The sequence below is a fragment of the Cyclopterus lumpus genome, chromosome 13 (assembly GCF_009769545.1).
Source record: "Cyclopterus lumpus isolate fCycLum1 chromosome 13, fCycLum1.pri, whole genome shotgun sequence".
NCBI classification, from domain to species: Eukaryota; Metazoa; Chordata; class Actinopteri; order Perciformes; family Cyclopteridae; genus Cyclopterus; species Cyclopterus lumpus.
The window spans coordinates 421,451-443,431 of NC_046978.1; the positions used below are offsets into that span (position 1 = coordinate 421,451).

At 40.7% G+C, this 21,981-nt stretch overlaps 1 protein-coding gene across 1 annotated transcript in view; it reads right to left on the minus strand.

The window, feature by feature from the left end:
* dner (delta/notch-like EGF repeat containing) overlaps positions 1–21,981 on the minus strand; it is a 42,789-nt gene that overhangs the window by 8,805 nt on the left and 12,003 nt on the right. Inside the window, exons 2-7 of the mRNA XM_034548438.1 lie at positions 11,888–12,232; positions 11,632–11,729; positions 7,411–7,574; positions 5,152–5,300; positions 4,244–4,397; positions 3,294–3,407 (exon numbers count right to left, since the gene is read on the minus strand). Coding sequence (XP_034404329.1) covers positions 3,294–3,407; positions 4,244–4,397; positions 5,152–5,300; positions 7,411–7,574; positions 11,632–11,729; positions 11,888–12,232 — 1,024 coding nt within the window. The remainder of the gene's footprint in view (positions 1–3,293; positions 3,408–4,243; positions 4,398–5,151; positions 5,301–7,410; positions 7,575–11,631; positions 11,730–11,887; positions 12,233–21,981) is intronic.

Here is a 21,981-nt window from a genome sequence, read left to right on the forward strand (position 1 = left end):
CACACTACACATTTAAAGATATGATTTGTATTAAATCTGTCATAGTTTATTCCCCTGCTTTCCACTGTGTTTAGCTTCTTTGCGCTGCCAAAGAATGTGCACCTCATGAGCTCAAACGTCTCCGTTTATTACATTTCTATCCAAATAGGCACAAACACACACACACACACACACACACACATTGTAACATGGGACCTGGATGACATAGAGGTGTCTCTTCATTCCTGCTGCCGACATTGAAACCTGCCAACATTAAAAGCAGTTAACGGTTTAAATTTAGCCCGCTCGCTCGCTCCCCCGCCCTGATAGTTCTGACTGGAGGCAGTCCCAGTACTGACATGCACTCTTCCTCCTCTGTCAGTGTGTATAAGTGTGTCTATGTGTGTGTGAAAGAAAGTTAACAATGTGGCAGTAAAGGAGTGAGAGTGCAAAATTGACTGGAGCGCCTCTGTGAAAATCTTATTTTGACCTCTTCAGCACTTTGAACTGAGAAGAAAAACTGGAAGGTAGCCAGAGTTGAGACCTTCTTAAATGTCAGACGCTACAATTATTTACATCAAATGCAATTTATGTGTATGTTAAATTGTAAACGTGAACATAAATAGCAATACGGTCTGATTAAGGTAACATCCCAGTCCATTTAGTTTTTATAGTGCTGGAGAAAGCTGTTGGGTTTTTGAGATACGCTGTATCAGGAGTGAAAATACTACCTTCCACCCCTGCACGGTGAATCTATTTTAACATCCCTGCCTCCCTCGTGATGCCGCAAATGAAAAATGCATATTTTGCTCCCGTTATGATCACAGTTGATGTACCTGTGATGACATCTGCGACAGTTGTCATGACATCCATCATTGTATTTACTGCTTCCCTCCGTGCTGGAACATTGCAAGACAACATGCAGGTGTGATTTATCGGGGTGGTCGGGTCGATCTGTATCTGTGCCTCTGTGCATGTCCGAGTGTGCTTACATGTCTTTGTCTGTGGAGGACACTACTGTGTAAATCAACTCGTAATGAGTATTTACCGTAAACTTAAATTTACCGACTCTTTTCTGTGCTTGAGAAACACGAACAAACAGACAGAAAATAACTTCTGCTCCAAACAAAGAGACGAGGACTTGGAATGAATGCTTGAGGAACAACAAACCGCTTAATACATTTTGTATTCTCCTTCCTCTTCGGCCTCTCTCCCTGTTTTACATACTGAAAGGTTTTACACGAGATATGTACATGGACTTGCAATTTTAATGAAATCCTTTTTTGATACAAGACGAAATGTTCTCTTGTACTTGGAAACATTGCATTACTGAAAAGGATCTCCCAATGTAAAATAAATACAAAAATAAAAATCATCATTCTCATGTAAAACATTACCGTGTACTTTTGATTATTTGCCAGAAAGCTGTCCCCTGATGTATTCATCAGTATGGACACAGATCTCTTTTTTGGTCACTAAGGAGGTCATTAAAACGACTTAACCACCCACGACACTACGAACACACCATCTTTAATGATGTCGTGGTGTCATTTAGTCATAAAACTTTATCTCAACATTACTCGTCCTCATGATGTAGAGTGTGACTGAATTTATGTTTATGAAAAGAGTTTTTTTCTTTATGCTGTGTGTGTGTGTGTGTTTTCTTGTGTGAGCATTCTGATTAAATTATTGATTGATCATTTGCTAATTCTGAGATATATCCTCTTCTATGGATTTCCCATTTTGAGTTTGTATGAGTGGAGCTCTTCTTTTTTCTGGTCGATTATATTCCTGCTCGTCTTGAAGTTTAACTTTTTTTGATCATTATTCTTTTCAACATTTATTACCCTCTGTCCATCCAGGGAGAAGAATCCCTCCTCAGTTGACGCTATCTGAAAGCTTCTTGCATTTTTAACATGCAAAAGTTTTTTTTGGGAGGGAGTTTTTCTCAATCCGAAGTGACAGTCCAAGGACAGAGGCTTTGTCCACTGTACAGATTGTAAAGCCCCGAGGCAAACTTATATATATTGAAAGAATTTACTTGATTTCCTGTCTCTATTTCAAACAAACTGCCTAAATATTTCAAGCCGTTCACATGGCAACATGCCATCACTTTCTCAGCACAAACCTCATCACTCTTACTAAGCCATGACAGTCTGACAGTGAGCCCGCATGCACAATACCAGGACTCTGAAACTGAAACAGCTAAATGGAATTCAGCCATCATTCACTATTATTTATACCTGTGCTTTTCCTACTGTGACGTCTCAAAAGATCATCTGTGAAAAAAAGCCATGCTTAAATGGTTTATGATATTGCAAAGTTGGACACGTTTTCCTGAATGCTGTATTAGTCACTCTGATAATTAAACAAAAGAAATGGTCCAAGACAGTTTTACAGATTGATTTACTGTCTGCTACATGAAAAATAAATGCTCGGAGGTAATTTGTCCAAAAGGTCCTTCGGATCCAGAATTATCTAATTAGCTGATGACGTTTTTAAAAGCCCTCTTTCAACAAAGTCTCCCTGCACTAGCATAGAGGTGATGGCATGGTTCTCACCAGCCTTTTCTCTCGTTTAATGCAAACAAAAGTGGTGGATTATGAATTACTTTCCTCGTTGATGACCTAGTTTTTCTTGCCTGCTGCAGATTAACAATTCAGTCAGGTGTGAGTGAGACCTCCTACAGATCGAGAATGAACTGACTGCTGGGAGCTGTACCTGGAACAATGAAACCACCTTCCTGCCAGCGTTTACATCCATCTGCTGTTTCTTTATTTATGTGGCCAGGGCCATTGTTATCTAATATTTCCCTGTATTCTGTGAATAAACACTCCGTATACACCGTACGTGGTGCACGTTAATCGCAAACTAGTACGGTCTTATTGAGAAATGCAGTTATGCGGTCACAGATTTCCCCAGAGAGGCTGATGCAGGTCGCTGAGGCTATGAAGACTAATTAGGAGAGAGGAGGAAGGTTTAAATTAAGCATCTCAGTGGCACAGATACTGTTAAACACGCAGACACACAGAGTGTATAATAACTGGATTCAGACAGCTAAAAAATACTATTGCCGTGTTCACACACTTTTTTCTGTCAATACGTTCCCCCTCTAAACGTTTCTTTTTACAAACACAAACATCACAAGCTGTCAGATTTTGGCAGAAATGCTTGTGTCATGTGTATATTTAATTTCTTTCCAAAAATACTTTTCTTTAGTTTTTCTGTCATTTTTAAATGATCATACTAGACACTCATCTATTCTATACGCCCACAAAGAAAATAAAGATATACAAACGTATATGGGTTCCTACCTTCGGGACAATAGCACCTGGGCCCGGCCAAGCTGCTGAAGCAGGTGGCTCCATTCTTGCAGGGCTGAGAGAGGCAGTGGTCGACCAGCAACTGGCAGCGCTCCCCTTCATAACCTGAGAGAACAGTTTATAATCAGACTACTTGATTTCTTTCATTACTCTCAGTCAAATGCAGCTAAATGTGATCCGTTTAACCTTTTAAGCCCCATGGTCCCCAATTGGGGGCCGATTTACACATTGTAGTTAGACTGTGTAAAACCTCACAATAAACATGAGCAAATATATTGATGTTATACATCAAATTAAACAAGAGAACTTGGGCTACAATAATCAGTAAGCCATTTCCACAAAACTCAAACACCAACTGAAAGACTATCATAAGATTAAGCCACTACCTATAAACAGGCACGTTTTTTAAACTTACTTTTCAAACAGTTTGAGTTTTGAATAATTGTTTTTTACTTGCATGTAAATACATGTCTATTGTTTATTGGAAATATTTCTTTTGTGAACACCAGCAGGAGAAGCAGCTAATAGAGATCCAACTAATGATATGCAGAAATATGTAAAAAAAATAAAAATAATTCATGTCCACAAAAGCAACCAATATGAGCTATTTTGTTGAACTAAATTAACAGAATTATTCTCTGTATGCATATTTTTGTTCCTGTTAGCACAGCTCCCTAATAGGGAATGACAGGCAATCAGTGGTCACCTTCGACATTTACCTTCCTACCAGAGGCCCTTAAATTAATCTGACAAGGTTAAAGGTTCAATACGATCTCATCTCGGTTCCTGTGCTCTTTATTCAGAGATTTTCTAAAACAATGAGAGAGGCGTCCACTTTCTGCACAGCTCTAATCAAACAAACCAAGATGAACGCCAGGCTGAGACACATGTGTATAAAGCTTTGTCTGCATCCAGCATCTTGCACACATGGGCCCACGCACCTGGTGGGCAGGTGCATGTGAAGTTGCGTCCTTCACCCCCCTGTCTAACGTCGGTGCAGGTGCCGTTGCTGTGACAAGGTCGGCGGTGGCAGGCATCGAACTCCTCGCAGAAAATTCCAGTGTAGCCGTCCTCACACTCGCAGAAGAAAGTGCTCTGCAAAACACACACACACACATTTCACAAGTCAAACCAACGAGCCTTGAAAGTAAGAAAAACTTGTGAAACAGAAATAATGAGATCGGCGATTGTAAAATGATTCAGTAACATAACAATGCACTAACAAGCAGCAGTGACACAGTTTGATTTTCTCAAACAGCGAGGGGAGAGATAATGAGAAAAAGAGAGAACCCGTGAAATGGTCTCTGTTACATCTCCCTCTATTTTTCCACTTTTTAGCCCGGCCAGTGAGAATCTCTTTTAGCTCAATGTTTGGATGTAGAGGGGACTAACGGGTCTCAGATGGCTTCTACTTCTCTGTCTTCAGAGGTGCGGCTATACCAGACCCGAGACTCGCATGCATCTTGATCACATAATGAATGAAGCTGTGATTCCCCACTGTTTTAAATGTGTCATGGCGTTGTGTTGTTCTGTACTATTCTGACTGTGATTTGTTTTCTGTTGTGCTCGGCATTGTTCTCTGCTAAGTGAAACCCAGGGAGACGTTTTTATCTGCTACTCTTTTGTGAATAATGATCAAAATGCACTGGAGCCGCAACCGCAGTGGTACAGTTGGGTTCAATTAAAATGGAAAGTTTACTTTTGTTTAATGTGCGGATGCATTATTGTTAAGGAAGGTGTGAAGTGAGCTGCAGGTATCTGGATACTGGAATGTTCTCCTGTGCCTTCAAGCTTCATTCCCACCGAAGCTCATGTGTTGTTTTCGATGAGAAGAAACATTATTCCTCACCTCGGAGGGCTGTGTGATACATTTGCCTTTCCCCGAGCACTGAGGGTCACTGAAGCTGCTGCCGGGCTCCACACAGCTGCTGGCTTTCACCGTCAGGTTGAGACGCAGGGTGACCTCCGGGGCTGTGGCGGCGCCCACACGCAGTACACCTATCACAGAAGAGTTAATTCAAAAAGATGTACCACATAGGCAGGTATGATTAAATAAATGAGCCCCATGTCTTCGGAGAGAAAATGTCCTAATTCTAGAGAGGTTTATTAGAAGAATATGCAATGCATTTTGAAATGTGTTTTGATTTTTCCCACGCTATGGCTCTAGGGATGACAATGATGGTATGTTGTTTGCACAACTGTATCCACAACTGTTGGATAAATTGGCGTGACATTTTCTACAGACAGTCATGGTCCCCAAAGGATGGATCCTTTTATTTTTTCCCCCCTGACTTTTCATCTCGTGCCACCAACGTGGTTGTCATTTGTGGTTTTGAGTAAAATGTCATAACAACCATTAAAAGAAATGCCATGAAATGTAGGTCATTCACGTCCCTCTCATTATGAGTTTATTTCTTTTCTTTGGTGATTCCCTGACTTTGTATTTATTGCCATCATCAAGTTTCCAATAATCTATTACTTTGGTTTCAGACTACAATGACCTTCCTATTAGCCAAAGCCAGACTTTGTGTTTAACACTAAAAAGCTCTAAACTAAGAAGGTGAGCATGATAAACATTATACCTCCTAAATATCACTGTTAACATTGTCATTGGGAGCATTTAGCTGACGTCAGCCTGTGCACAGCCTCAAACTGGCTGTGGCTGTAGACTCTTAGTTTTGTTAAAAGATGCCTTAGGACATATTTTAAATAAGTCCCTCCCTCAGGCACTCCTTGCTGCCAAAAACAACTATTAACCCCTATGTGGCTAAAGGTGTTAAGAAAAGAACAGATGCAGGCAGCTCTTCATTGGGACTGAAATAGAGGGCGTGCCTCTCCGTCTTGTCTCTCTGGGTCGAGAGGTTCAGAACATCTCTTATTATATCTTCAATCAAAGCTGACAGCGGTATGGGCGCTTGTATAAAAATAGCCACACAGTGAATATTAACGATTATTTTTTAGAGCCTGACCAGAGCCAATGAGCTGCGACTTCACCAATGACGAGACTTTGACGTTGCAATCTCCTCGGCCAATCAGAGGGCCGACAAAACAACTCATGCTTCTCTGTCACAACCTGACCAAATGATCGTCAGCCCAATGACACCGAATGTTGGACCTGCAGAGTCACCGCTCCATCAAACTGTGGAAGCTCACTGCCAACACTCAGACCCAGTGACGTGTGAAGAGGTAAATGCAATTGCACTGCTCCTCCCTCCTTACGGATGCTTTGCATGCATCTTCCTCTTCCTCCTGCAGTTTGACCTTCATTCTTCCCTCCTTCTACATCCTCTGTCTTTCTCTCTAATCCCTTTCTGTTTTCCATCTTTTTTTCCAGTCTTCCTCCCTCCTTATCTGACTCTTCCTCTCTTGCACCCTCCATTATCCTTCCACCCCTCTGATTTAACTCACCAATGTCATCTCCCCCTGCTTCTCTCTCTCTCTCTCTCTCTCTCTCTCTCTCTCTCTCTCTCTCTCTCTCTCTCTCTCTCTCTCTCTGCAGATGCTGCTTACCTCCAAGTTAGAAGACATGTCAAGGTCAGAAGACAAGCAGCTTAGTGAGACAGCATCAAGTATGTTCATCACACACAGAGGTCAACCAGCCTTTCAGTCAAAGAGTGAGGATCAGTAATTGTGTGACTACTCTTTCACAACATTGTGTATGTGTGAACCGGAGTATTAAAATACAGATGGAATATCATCATAAATAGGCAGGTTTTTTTTCCCAATATGCAAATATAATATTTTAACTCATATATGCAAATATTATGCGATTCTCCCCAATGTCATGTCAGGAATAAACGCTGTAAATACAATTCATTTATATTTATTAATTCCTCAGATGTGTTAGGTTCAGTTGTAAATGAGCTATTTGGAGATATTTAAAAGATGTGTCCTGTTTTAGCTTATCTATGTTTCTTGGATGAACAAATTAAATGCTGATAATAGAGATAATGAAAGTATAATTAAAATGATTGTGAGTCCGATTTATTTAATTAATTAATAATTATTTAATCGCCAATAACCTTTGCCTCTCCCATTTGCTCAAAAGATGATAAAGAAGAAGTTATATTAACGACTGTATCATATGCTTGAATGCATGACATCTTACTGAGGAAGTAGTTTTGTCCCAGAGGCAGCGAGCGGTCTGGAACCACCAATCCATCGGCAGCCTGAAGGAACCACATTGTAGTGCCGTTCAAAATGGAGGAACGGAGGAACCCTTCTTCATTCACACGCCACAGCACTGGAGCTCCACTGGCATTCACCACCACCCTAATTGGAGAGATGAAGCAGGGAAGGGAGGGATGAAGGGTGAGGACATAAACAGGGAAGAAGAATCAGAGAGAGAGAATATGATTTATTGTAGGCTTTCTCTACAGTTTGGACCAAAGCACACATTTATAAAGATTGTCGATGATCCCTTTTTAATTGGTGACAGTTCTCAGCTGCTCTTATAGCTTCTGTACTGCATGTTTGCAGTATTCACAGTTTAAATAATGGATGGGACCATAACAAATATAGAAAGAAACACAAACTGCACCATTACTATTTTGCACATCCAACACTTGATTCATCTTCCCAGACATCTTAAATTAAAATGTCAACAAAATCTGCATGAAGGTTAAAATGAATGAACTCATGGCATCATGGGTAGGTCTGGTGAGTAATGTCTGTCAGTAGTTTGGCCCAGTGGAAACACTGTGACCCTCATGAACACAAAAAACAGGCAGTGTTGTCGGAGGCTATCTTTCATTGGGACCTCAGACAATTTGTACAAAATAGTAAAAACCAAGACGGACCAAATAGAAACTGAAAAGGCATCATGTTCAACGTGGAAAGAGATGAATAGAAGAGGGTGAGCGCAAACAAAATGTGGATGGATACTTTGATTCTCAAAAAATACAGTTTACAAAATTGTAGTCCATTTGTAATGCTGCTGCAAAGTAAAGCCCTTAACTTTAGTCTCTCCTCCATACACTGCTGCGAAGAAGCGATCGGACATAAAGATCAAATGGGGAGTAGCCATAAAATGTTTTGCCCATATTAATGATCCCCATGAGATGACCCTTTTCCATTCTGGACTTTCTTCTAGCACCAACCCCCGGGTTGTCCAAAGGGATGAATCAGGGTTTCTGATATAATACCTTAATGAGGACAATATTGGAAAGAAACAATACCTATTCAAAATAAATCATCCCAACAACCTAAATTATATAGCTTTTCTCTATTTGGATGCCTTTTCAGGTTGAGGATCCTCACTGATTAAATGCATAAACACCCCTCTAACCTCACCACATCTGAAAAGATCATTCACATGTTTAGAAAACCAAACAAACAAATAAATCTGTGATTGTACAGCTTTTGTGCATCAAATATTACTATTATCACGAGTACAGCAGCTGAAACGGTGTTACAGTGACAAAAAAAGATTACAACTAGCTGATGCATTACATGTGTTAAACATTTAAATGCATTTATTACACTAAACATAATTGGATGGTTGGCTTCACACACAAGTGGACTCCCACGCGGTTAGCCACAAGCTGTTTGATTTGTTACCATCTCTACCAGTAGGAACTTGAGAGTAGTCGCGTGTGTGTATCTGTGAGTGTTCACCCTGTTTGTCATCTCACATTCTGCTGCAGCAAACTACTATTTCGGGTGCCCAGTTATGGCTGCATGCTCAAGGGTCTCTAAAGATTTCAGTGACTCACTCGTTCTCAAAACAACTTTTATTGCCTTTTTCATGCTGCCATGAACTGCCTCCTCACTCAGTACTCTTAACCGGTTGGTGCCGTTAGTGATAACACAGCGGAATGCTTCTCCGATCCCCGTCCTCTACCCTGTGCCCACACTGGGGGGATAACGATGCATTTGGCTAACAGAACTACTAGCACACACAGGCATTTGTGAGTTGTATTTATTCAATCACACAATGCAACAGTGGTGGTCACGGACACACCTGGCAGAAATCCGCACTCTACTGAGTGCACCTTTCTAATTGGAAAATTAAAAATCTGTGCCAAACTTGCCCTGCACACATATTAAAGAGATACAATTGTAATCAATGCAAGAGCCAATATTTAAGACAATATTTAAAAAAAGGGCCACCTTTACATGAGCCACCTTCAGAACTTCAGTAATGGCCTACTGTCGGGAACAGATCAGGATATCAAAATTACATATTTAGGTTGTGTTCTCAACGGAAGGCCAGTTTGAGCATTGCATGTGAATCGCTTTCCAAAAATATTGAAGTGAAGAGGGAGCTGAGCCTGAAGGTGAAGTTATGATCAGCGTACGACATAATAAGATGGTGGATAGGCTACTATCAGCTGAAATGATTTTTCCTTTGCAGGGTGTCTGGGCTCAGCCTAAGGGACAACACAGGGAGCTCAGATATCTGGGAGAGCTACTGCTACTTCAAGCCGAAATTAGCCATTAGTGTATAGTTAGTAGTTGAAATATGGTAAATGGACTTGCATTTGTATCGTGCCTTTCCAGTCTCCCGAGCACTTAAAGTTGTACACTACATATTATCATTCAGCCATTCACACACACAAGTGTCTTGCCCAAGGAAATTTGGAACTGGAGGAGGTGGGGATTGAACCTCCGATCTTCTGATTAAAAGATGACCCAATCTACCTCTGCCGACCCACATAAACAGTGTAATAAATTGCTGTAAATTTACGGTGGATTTACCACAGTATTTCATAGCAATTGTAACACACAGTGAAATATTCATCCTTCGCTTGTAAATTAACGGTTAATGGTGGAAATATGCTTCTCTAAGTTTAGTGAGTCACGATCCATCAACATCGTACTGGTGATTGTAATAAGCAGTTGTCATCTCAGATAATGTTTTATTACATCAGGTTGCGCTGTCTTGTTAGCGAGCTCCAGCTGTAGTAACGTTAGCTAGAAAATAGCAACTTTAACGTTAGTAAAGTTAATCGCCAATTACAGAGTGAAGATGTAACGTTGGCTACTAACTGTGTTTATTTGTGCTACTTTAGAGCTGTAGAAATGAGTTGCTTAAGTGCATCTCTAAGATGAGGAAGTCAAATCCTGTTCGCTCTCTTTCTCCTTCTCATGTAGTTCATGCAGTTCACATTTATGTTTAAAATGTGTGTGTAATTATTTATTTTTCTTCTCGTGGTCTTCAGTTTTGGAATACAAATGTTCCTAATATTATTTGTCATACAAAGTCAGCTGCATTAAATGATTGAGGACAAGTAATAACTTCAGCAATATTGTATTATATATGAATTGTGTTTTCTACTTATATTTTTTTTGTTTTTTAGTAGCAGATTTGTTTATCCTTTGTAAATGAACATGCTGGTATGTACTATAAAATTAGCGTAAAAGCTATCACGTACTGTCATCCATTTCACGATAAGATACTGTTAAAATAAATTACAGTAGCTGCCACCATAAAATAACAGTGAATATATAACATCTCTTCTGCCAGTGTTTTACCGTTATTTCATGGGGAAATTGTCGAGAGATTGAGTGGCCAGTTAGTTATTATTAACTTACCACAATTAATCAAAGCAATTACACTAATTTGATTATTCTCGTCGGTAATATTCAGCATCAGCGTTGATATTGTTGTGCTTCTATCTCTAATGTTCTGTGGTCCTCCCTCCTCCCTCCCTTAGTTACAAAAGCTACGTCATGTTGCAAAAAAGAAATGCTGCATGAGAGGTATGCAGATAAAATGCTGTGCAAAGTCCTTTCTATTGTATCCTTTTATTATTATGGTGATTATGCAGCCAATAGTCTGTCCAGCATGCTGTGGTTATTCTTGTTGATTAGGATCCAAAAAGCAGGGTTCATTTTGTTGGTTGAATTCTGGGGGTTTGAAAACCACTGTATCACTTGTTGAAAGTGTCATGTCTGTTGTCATCTGTAATCACCACACCTGTTTCTTGTGACCACGAATTGCACAATTGGCAGAATAAAGGATCGGCCCTGTTGGACCAAAAACTGTATTATTTCAGTTGGTAGTAAGCTTACATGGTGTGTATTCCACTATCAATTGAATACGATTGCTATCACAATTATCAAATTTACATCAGCATAGTATTTAACCATTGTTGTATTGGTTAGTTTCTGGGTCGCTGGGCAAAATATGATGACGCTGCCATCAAACTGCAACAGTTGGGTAGTTGAAGGCAACAGGATATACTGTATACTGTACAATGCAAAGAGAGTGGGAGAAACTGGGCATTAATTAGGTACCACGGCATGATTTGGCCCCAGAGCCGACGGCTGGTCCATCTGGCCTTGCTTTAAGAGGAAAGCAGTCGATCATAAAAGTTGCTCTTACTTTACAGCTGTCTCTTCAGGCACTTCCAGAGACAGAGTCAGAGTTCCTGATGTCAGCTCACACAGCTCAGGACTCACACAGTGCAGACCCTCCGTCACCTGAAGCACACACACACACACACACACACACACACACACACACACACACACACACACACACACACACACACACACACACACACACACAACATATGTTATGCATTGTATTTTAAAGATAAACCTACAGGAGCTTAAATATAGCATGGAAGTTATCTCACCCTGTCTGCCTCCCACGGCACCACCAGCAGCCTCTGCCCAGGTTTGGGTTGCCATGGCTGCAGGGTGGGAGATGGTGGCGTTGTGGATGAGGGGATGCTGGTTGGCTCTGGTGGCTGAGTGCCCGCAGTGGTGGTGCAGCCGGCGGTGGTGGCCAATTCAGGCGCGGAGGGGGTGGGGAAGTCCCAGTCGGCAGGCGGTAGGTCCAAAAGGATCTGATCACACCTCTCCCCCTCATAGCCTTCGGTGCACTCACAGGTGTAGGCCGGTTCCCTCTCCTCCCCACCGTCGCTCCGGCTGCAGTTTCCATGGAGACAGGGGCTGCTGGCACACGGGTCTGTGAAAAACTAAAAGAACAGAGAAAATAAATACAAACGAGAAGAGGCAGAACAAAAAACATTATCATCTAATGTGTTTTTCCATCTGCTGTCCTCTGAACTGATGAACACCTATTATTTGTCTTTTTGTGACACAGTGAAAGCCCAAAATGTGAACCTGGCATCCAACTTCATTTTAAATGGGTCAAGGAGTGGGCCATCAAAACCCTGTGGAGAACAAGAAAGTGTAGTCATCACTTCTCAGTTACTTTTATTGCTCTCTGACTCAGCTTCCTTCTTTACACCACTCATTTATTTTATTACATTTTGTCTCTATGTTCCTGATAAATTCTTGCAGGTCTGCACTTCTCGCTCCATTTTCCTCATTCTCTCTCGCACACGCACACGCACACGCACGCACACACACACACACACACACACACACACACACACACACACACACACACACACACACACACACACACACACACACTGTGTCCCTAAACAAAGTGTTCCTCAGTCATGCAGCAATACAAACAATGCATCCTGACAGCCTCCTTCATGCTGGCTCCCCCTCCCCATCAATAATTGATCATATTTGCAGGTGAAAAAGGACAAAGCCGTGCTCATGAAGCTTACTGCCTGACACTGTGTTGCCTTTCGTTTTCAGAGCCTTCTTAGGCTTAAGAGCATCCATAATCCTGCTGCCTTTTATTTTATTTCTTTTAGCAAATTCACTCAGAATCACTCAGGTATCTGCAGCTCCAGCTGTTGTCTGATTTAAATGTGAGAACAGTTTGAATAAAAACCCAGAGAAAAGCAAAAGAGAGGGTGAACAGAAGGATGGTATTGATACGTGTACCAAATCATCAGCTCAAATAGGTGTGTGTGTGTCTGTCTGTGTGTGTGTCTGTGTGTGTGTGTGTGTGTGTGTGTGTGTCTAAGAGAAACAGTGCGAGGCAGAACAACAGAGGGCCATTAACAGTCCGCTCTCTCACAGCTCATTAGTGCTAATCTCTTAGGTTTCTACTTGCGATGCCTCTATCAAACAGTGTCTTTGCTCTGAGGTACAGCGGTCCCAACCGTCCCGGCACGCCGCTCTCCAGTCTTTACACAGTCTGCTGCTCTTATCTCCTCTCTAACGGATTGAGTTTATCAAACCTTTAGAGGACTCGTCTGGGTTAAAGGACACATTAGAGTCCAGCTCATGAGCTTTTTCATCTGTCGCTCTGGATTTGACAGAACAGAATGTGCTCGAACACAGCGGGACTTATATGTTCACACTGTATATTGTTATATGACAGGGACGAACAATATAGTCTCAACTCTGTATCATAACAACACTGCACATTTATTGTGATGACAATAAATGTACCAATTGTTTTGATATATTAGCAGATATTTCCTTTCCTGTGCTTACTTGCCATTTTACACTTTACTAGGTTGAATATAAATATTAATGCAATCAAATCAGAAAATGGTGTGCAATATTTCTATTACTATTGTTGATGTAAAAATGTGCTGGTCCCAGCACTTAAATTGTGAAAGTTGTATAGGACTGTAAAATTAAATTACTCAAACTAAAGTCAAGTTATTTGAATAATTAATCTTTGGTCCTTTAAAGTGCGTTTTTTTCCTATTTTTATGAAATGTTATAGCATACACAAATAACTTTTATTTTTTAAATAAAACTTACTCATATAACTTCATGGTTAAAATAATAATTTCTTACAGGCGTAGATTCTGGACGTTTGGCTAATTGGGTGGTTGCATGTTGGGTTACTTTTTGTGGCTACTCTTAATTAAATTGTATCATTCTTGATTATTGATCAAAAACTGTACTTATTTGCCTGATTGGTCCTCTGTTAAAGGAAAGTGGAGGTGTGTAGAAAATGTGATTGAGTGACATTTTCTTTTAGCTGCACCTCAGTTGGACAATTGACACTCTCCTCACTCCTATTGGTGCACTAACTTGAGATCGGTGACTTGCATAATCCCCAGGTTATAACTCGGTGGCATTACCATTCAGTGTATCTGGCAGCCATTTTCTATGGTGCCATAGTATTCATGTACTTCACTATCCTCCTGCATGATGTTGCTTCCTATTCTCTGGCACCTAACGGCTCACGTGCCCCGGATTCTGGCAAACCATGCAAATCAATTTCCTCTAAGCAGCTGATAATAACTTACATTAGTCCCTTTATCTATATTCCCACATGGACCAACAGACTCAATAACGACATTCTCGTGGGCCAAATTAATTGCTTCACAAGGTGCTGTGATCTACAGTATTTGCTAAAGTGCGATGTGGGACCCTGAGCAGGAAGGATCGATACGGAAACTGCAACACACACACAGTTTATCTGTGCACCTGACACAGATGTTATGGTGACATTCTGATGATGCATCTGGGTCACTGAGCTGTAGCTCTATATTTGAGGAAAGCTTCACATACAGTATGACTTTTTCCAGAGGGTGAGTTGATATGACAAATTAAGTGCCTAGTGATGCTAAACAGAGGTTTCATTAGAAAGCATGATGCAGCGAGGAAAAACAAAGCAGTATTTAAGAATCCATTACTCAGGGTTGTTGTTGCCAACTCAGAAAAACTGATTTGCTTGGCCGGACCATGACTGAGCAGTATGTAATCCTTCAAGTACAGCTAAGGAAAAATCAATAGCTGGAGTTGTGAGGGTTTTCCTGTGTGTGTGTGTGTGCGTGTGTGAAGATCTCAATGCCACAGCAAACAATGAGATGTTAGACAATAGTGTGCTTCCAACTTTTTCGAGACAGTCTGGGGAAATTATTTTCTTTTGCCCCCATGCACAAAGCAATGTTCATTAGGAAAGGGCCATCACTATTTGGTGTGGAAGGAAGTGACTGACCATTGATTATCTTATTAACTTACAAGATATGTCAGGGTGTACGTTTGTTTCCTCTAATGCCTCCAATACAGCTGCATATTAGTGTGTATGCTTTTGGAACAAGTTGGTCAACAATAACACACAGGTACAATGTTTAAGAACTTTCTTAGACTATAGTAGAACAGGCTCTGAACAGGCAGATCAGCAACTAAGTTCAACAAGCTCATGTGAAGGTACAACCCTGACGGAGCTGGAGCCGGTTCACAACAGCAGTCAACTGAGCGCTCCATTTCACCAGTTCATCAGCCACTTACTGTTTATAGGAGATTCATTTGAGCGGTAGATCATAATACTGCAGGGGTTCACTTTAACTGCCAGATCACGCACATGCAATTAGTTAGAAGGGGAGCGATGACTCGCGCTGCACACGAAAATAAAACTCAAATGTACACACGAAGAACATATTTCAGTTTCACATTAAAATAACAATGGTTTTAAAAAAAAAAGAAAAAAAGAAGGCTTTTCAGTGTCCGTCTGCACAAGTGCACAAATACACACATGATCACAGGAAAAGGTGAGAAGCGGATATGGTCACTCAGCAGGTTGTCTGAAATTGTTCTACAGCCCCTTTATAACGATCAAGATGGGTTGCCATGGCTACAGTAGCTAGGTAACGTGAGCGCAATTAGAAAAAAAAGTACAATACACGTTTTCATGCCCCTACAGCACACACACACACACACACACACACACACACACACACACACACACACACACACAGTATCAATATTTGCCCAAAGAGTCTCATCATGCTGCAGAGAAGCGGTCAATTTTATAATCCACTTACAGCTTCATCTGGACTGTTTATCACCATTTGCCTCCCTCTGTCAGAATGATAACGGCCTCCCCCCCGCCACACCACACCACTGTTGAGGGACAATAGATACAGATAGCATTTGCCTAATCCCACACGCATGAAAATACTGGTTCACAAATGAGGAAAATATCTCCACATGAGCTCAGAGAGGATAAATGTGTCTTGTTAAAAGTCCCTCCTGAGTCGAGGGCCTACTGAGTGCTTCTCGATAACATTGTGTCCTGACGAGTGCATTTGCTGTACTGTCGTGAATCCTCAGAACTGCAGCTGGAGAATGAGCGAACAAAGAACAAGGTTCATTTTCATTCAGAGTGAATGCGGTGTTAAGTTGAGTGAATTCACTTTGGCTTGAGAAAGCATTTTAAACGTCAGTTTAAGTATTCAACCCACTTTCCCTTAGTCGAAGGACCGTTGCTTCAGCTACCTGCAGATCACATGTTCCTTCATCGGACCATCTCCAACAACAACACTCAGGGAGAAAGTCTCAGGCCATTTCACTAACTGCCTTTTGCTGCGCTGCTTGCTGATGCCAAATGAAGCCCACACAACCCACTGCTCGCCAGTCTTCTTTCTCCGACCTTCTATACACAAACGTCTTACCAGGGACACTGATCAAAGGAAATGCACTTTAAACAGCCTCTCTCATTACTAAGACGACTCCGAGGCATGGCCAGAATCAGAAATACTTTATTGATCCCCGAGGGTACATTTGTATGAAGGGGAATAGTTTGCAGTTACCAATGTCGAGATTTAATGTTTAGAAAATTCAAATCTCTCATTGTGTCTGAACGACTGTGGTTTATAACATATTACACTTTGTCTTATGTGAGTACTTGAATATTTCACCTGATGCCATTTACTTTCCATTTTGAATTAATACATTTGATGGTTTATGCTAAAAAATACTAGTAAAACTACATGTACACTTTAGTTAGATCTTTGTCATATATATATATATATATACAATAAGTTACTAAATCAACTGCAAATTAATAATAATTAATTTACAGTGCCAGTGCTCATGTTATGATACCGCAGTCTGACTATCAGCAGAAACTTAATTTGATCTTATATTTCATGTTTTAATAATGAGAGATAGTTAAAAATGGATGCGCCTGATCTAGATCCATCTTCTTTTTAAGAGCGAGCGCGTATTTATCAAGCGTTCACTGTTTGCTGAATTCAAGGCTACAGAGAGAAACTGGAGCATCTCTGCACTGCGTAATCTCAAAGGAGCAAAACAAATATGAGAAAATATATACGGTTGTAGGGAAAGTACAATCTTGCAACACGCAGTTCATGTACCTTACAGCGCGCACAGCTATAACGGCATTATTCTGCACAGATCAACAGCTGTGAACCACACTGCATCACCAGAGTGAGGGAATTACAAACATGACTGTGTCTGACTATGTGACTCTAACAGCCAGGGAACAAACACTGTGTAATTATATAATCAATCACACAGCAATTAGCTAGATGAGCCAAATTAAACTTTCATAAAGCCAGCAGTAATTTTTATCTTGGATGTGTATACGTAATGAGCACCCGCAATCCAGCTAAAACAAAAATATTTAATTCATGATAGTGACAACATAATACTTTAAAATCATCCCTCAAAAGAGTAATTTTCTCCTGCAGTATTCTCTCCCGTCTGCTTCCAGGAGAGCTGAGCCCTGGGATGTGATCCGATTTATATAAAGAACCCCAAAAGATCCAGAAAAGTGTTACAAATTGCCACCGGTACATAATTAACTGTACTAATCAAGTGAAAAATGTGCTACTGTGAAAATAGCCACCGGACTGTATGGCAGCACAGTCCACTACTCTTGGGTCCAGACAGTACATGTCCTCCAATGCGTTCCTGATTTATGAGACGGGGGACTCAGGTATTCAAACGCCACCGAGCAGGAGAAGTGCACCGAAATGTATCGCATAAAACAAATAAAGAGAAGAGTCAATCGGGGATCAACAAAGCGGAGAGCTGGAATCAGACGGCAGGTGATCAGCAAATACAGTTCTAGATACCAACCGGTTTACACCCAAGAAGGAAGTTTATGAGACATATAGGGCTCTGTGATCACGACAAACAAAGGAATGCAAATGCAAACTCATCTGAAAAATACAACTAAGAAACTGTTTAATATGGATTTGCTACATACTGGAAAGCGACTATAAGCTCCTCAAAGGAAAAATGTCAGTTCTCACATCATGATGCGAGACTGTGGCAAACATTTCTGTCCTTGGCAGAAAAGTGACTATTGCTGTTCACCGGCCAATGGATGCAAGAGGATCAACATTTCTGCAAGTCTAATCTCTGCTCCTTTTCATATCACAAGAGGCTGATGGAAATCCAGCCGAGTAAGTGTCAAATAAAAGGCGTGATGAGTCGCAGCCACTGAATATTTTAGGTATGAATTTGGCCGATGGCTCTAAAAAGATCTGTTCTTAGTTTTGAAGACTGTACGAAGAAAAAAGTACATGAAATAAATTGCCTGTTTTGCCAAATAAATAAATTGTTAGGGGCAGACAGAAGACAATGTTTATTCACTGATACAGTGGTAAAAAATGAAAAGCAGCGTGTGTATACATTCAGTATACCTTCAGTAGCTGGAGTAGCATAGAAGTGCTAACGCTAGTTAATGATATCAACTCAATAATATTCAAAGACAGGGCGATCTGCTGTCTTGAGCTTCTGGTTGAGCATTAAAGCAATATCCTCCTGCCAGTATCCCAGGCAGACATTATCGTTGTTATGGTTTATTACACCCGTCAGTCAGAAAACCACCCAGTATGAAACCCCTCATGATCCAAACTCGTCACTTCTGCTGTCGGCACAGACACAACTTAAAGACACAACTTAAGTTCTCAGCTTGAGAATTGTTTATATTTCTATCACAGCCATGAAAGGAGAAGTGGTTTGATTGTTAGAATGTACTTGTTGACTTTTTCTTTTTAACTTTTACAATATTAAGGTATGTAAGTATTTGAAACCATCATTCTTTTTGGACAAATAGAAAAGAGACAGATAATCTCATCATTCCTTACCGCGAAAACAAATCAGCCTAAGAGTGAAGTTGAATAATCGTGTTTTTATCTTGGGACTAAGGCTCATTAAAATATATTAATGTTCTTGTCACATAAAGGCCCAACAGCAACAGATCAGTGATTTATTTTCGGCACTGCAGATTAAAGAAACACAGCGGTGTTAAACGTCCTGAGGCTTTTGCCTGTTTGGTGCAAAGCAGACAGACATGAATTAAACCGTCAACTGAGAAGAGAGCGACAGCTGTCGTGTTGTGTGAAGAGCTGAGGTAGAAACAAGGCTGTTCAGATAGAATAAAAGTTACAGCTACTTCAAGACAGAAGCAAAGTACTTTAATAAATAGATATGCTCACACAAATGCACTGGCCCTATTCACAAGCAGTGTGTAACAAATGAGATCAGGAGGAAACGTCAAAGATCCCTCTCGGGAAATCGGGAATAGAAATAGAAATGTTTGTGTTGTAAAATTAGAACATTGTAAAATCAAAAGAAGGTACGAAAGAGAAAATGAAGAGAGAAACTCCACATGTAACTAAATATCTTTTGCACAGTTTCCTCCGTGCACCAGCTCTTCAGCTCCAACACCAGAACTGTCAATACAGTTACTGTGCAGCATTGATGATTGTAAGGAAAGTCGTTTTTCAGTATATATTAATGTGTATGCGGTTTCAAGAGGCTGCAGTCTTCTCTAGCTCGTTTCTACATGTATTTTAATCAAGTTTGAGCATTTTGGGGTGTTCAGTTAAACTGAGATGAAGAGTGTCAGCTGTCAGTGCCGCTTTCTGTGAGATGATTGACGAGCCTCAGACAGAGCTGAAGCAGGAAGAGGTGGTAGAAGCAACAATGGGTTTAATGACTCCTTTTAACTCAAAGTGACACATCCACAGATACCTGTATAGTTCGCCTTAGCTCTATGAAGCAAAGGCACCATTTGAACAGATCAGAAAAAACGTATTTCAAGCTTTAAATCTGCATAAATCTTCACTTGTTAGCAAACAATTGTCTGTTTTCAAAATCAGCAGATCTACGGTGCAACATTAGCACTCGTTTGGAGGTGTATTTTTTAGCAATTCACAATGTATTTATGCTTGTAAAATATGCCACATTTAAACAAGTTCAAATGTATATGGTATTGGATTTCTTTAAATAATATGTAATATTTAGGCCTCTCAAGATAAAGAGAGATCTTATAATTTGCTGAGAAAACAAATTTTGGAGCTATGTTTCACCAGTTTTTAGGAGGTATCATAATAATGCTCAAAAGTAGTATTTCCCCCCCTCCCCCCCCTTTATTATTATTAATTATTATTATTGGTCTAATACTTGCTCTAATACAAGATACGTAGTCTAATATTTAGTGTTAGATGCAACATTTTGTGTTTCTGCAGTGAACCTCCCATAAAGTTTGTGCAGCCCTTCAGGCAGCCTCATAAAACACATTATTACTCACAAAGCCTCAGGGAGTGAGAAAGATGGATTTCACTCATTCACTCACTCCAAAGAGCTGCCCGGTGATACCACTAAACAGCCTCGCTCGGGGGTACTTAAAGTACACACTAAATGCATCGAGAGGAAGAATTTACATTTCCGAAAACAGATTTCCTAGGAACATTTCTTTGATAAAGTGGCTATAGCTGTCCTCATTACTGCCTGAGCCATGTGACAGCACACTATCGATGAGTTGCCATCCCTCCGACAGCAAGAGAGACAGAAGACGAGCAAGGACACAATACTTGTTCATTAAAATCCGATAAAAAAAAAAAGATTGGCTGCCAGAATTGTATTGTCTGCTCATGCACATTAATTAGGCCTACATTTTCCAAAATGATATCCAAAACTATTCTGGGAGAAAGACTCAATCTGCAACCATCTGCTTCATAATCATCCGAGCTGTTGTACCGTCCTGCAGTAACACAGGGACGAGGCTTTCGTCGTGGACAGAAAGTGTGTTTTTCCTCAGCAGGTCTTTAATGTTATCTATTTCTGCACATCAAAGCGTCTGCCATCCCTCCCTCCCAAACTTCCCCATCACTTCCTAGCCCAGTGGCTTCAAAGAGAGCAACTCCTCTTTCAAAATGTGGATCCATGAAGCCGACACGAACATGGCCGAGCACCTCGACAGATTTTTGATCCCGCCTCGATGCATAAATAGATTTAAATGGAGGAGCGGTGGAAGTAAAAACATGCTAATGAGGTGAGACTGCCCTTCATGCTCATAATTTCCCATCTAAATAATGTAATAGATTTATTCCGTTCCTAAGCATCTTTACTTTTTGTTATCCTAATTTTATTGGAGCTTAATTTAGTCTGTCACTCAAACACCAAAACACACAGCAGGAGGACACTTAGTTTGCGCCACAAGGGTCCTCGTGCTGTCATCAAACAAATGACATGTAATAACCTCCCATGATTACTCAATATCATCCCTCAAAAGACATTTACCTCTAAACTCTGCCAAATAAATAGACAGAAAGATAAGGGGGGCTTGGAGGAGAGGCGCTGCGAGGCTCTATTTATACCCATCCAAGTAGCGGCGGGGCTGCAGGGGACTTGAACGCCTCTTCTCGACGGCTGAGACGTCGTCGTCTGTCTTCGACTCTATCAGACGGGGACTAAAATGGATCAGGAGCTTTCAGGCTCTTTGTGAATTTACCAGAAGCTTGGAGCAGATGCAGCGACAGATAGAGGTTTTTTGTTTTTGTTTGGTAATACACCATGCAGCATTTCACATTGCCACGACAACTAGTCTGTCTGCTTGATACTTCACAACAGTTATTAGTTAGCTGTGAATATGGTGTCAGTGTTGAGACCACAGTATTTTTAGCTGTCACTAGTAGAACAGACTGCATCACTAGAAATATTAGGCACTGTTGTGCATCTCTATTCAGACTATTCCTACTCTAACTTTAGCTTGAAAAATTACATATTTTGGACTGCTAATAAACCTCAAAAAAGACTTGTAGCTGACTTTGCTAAGTAAAGTGTGCTAAAT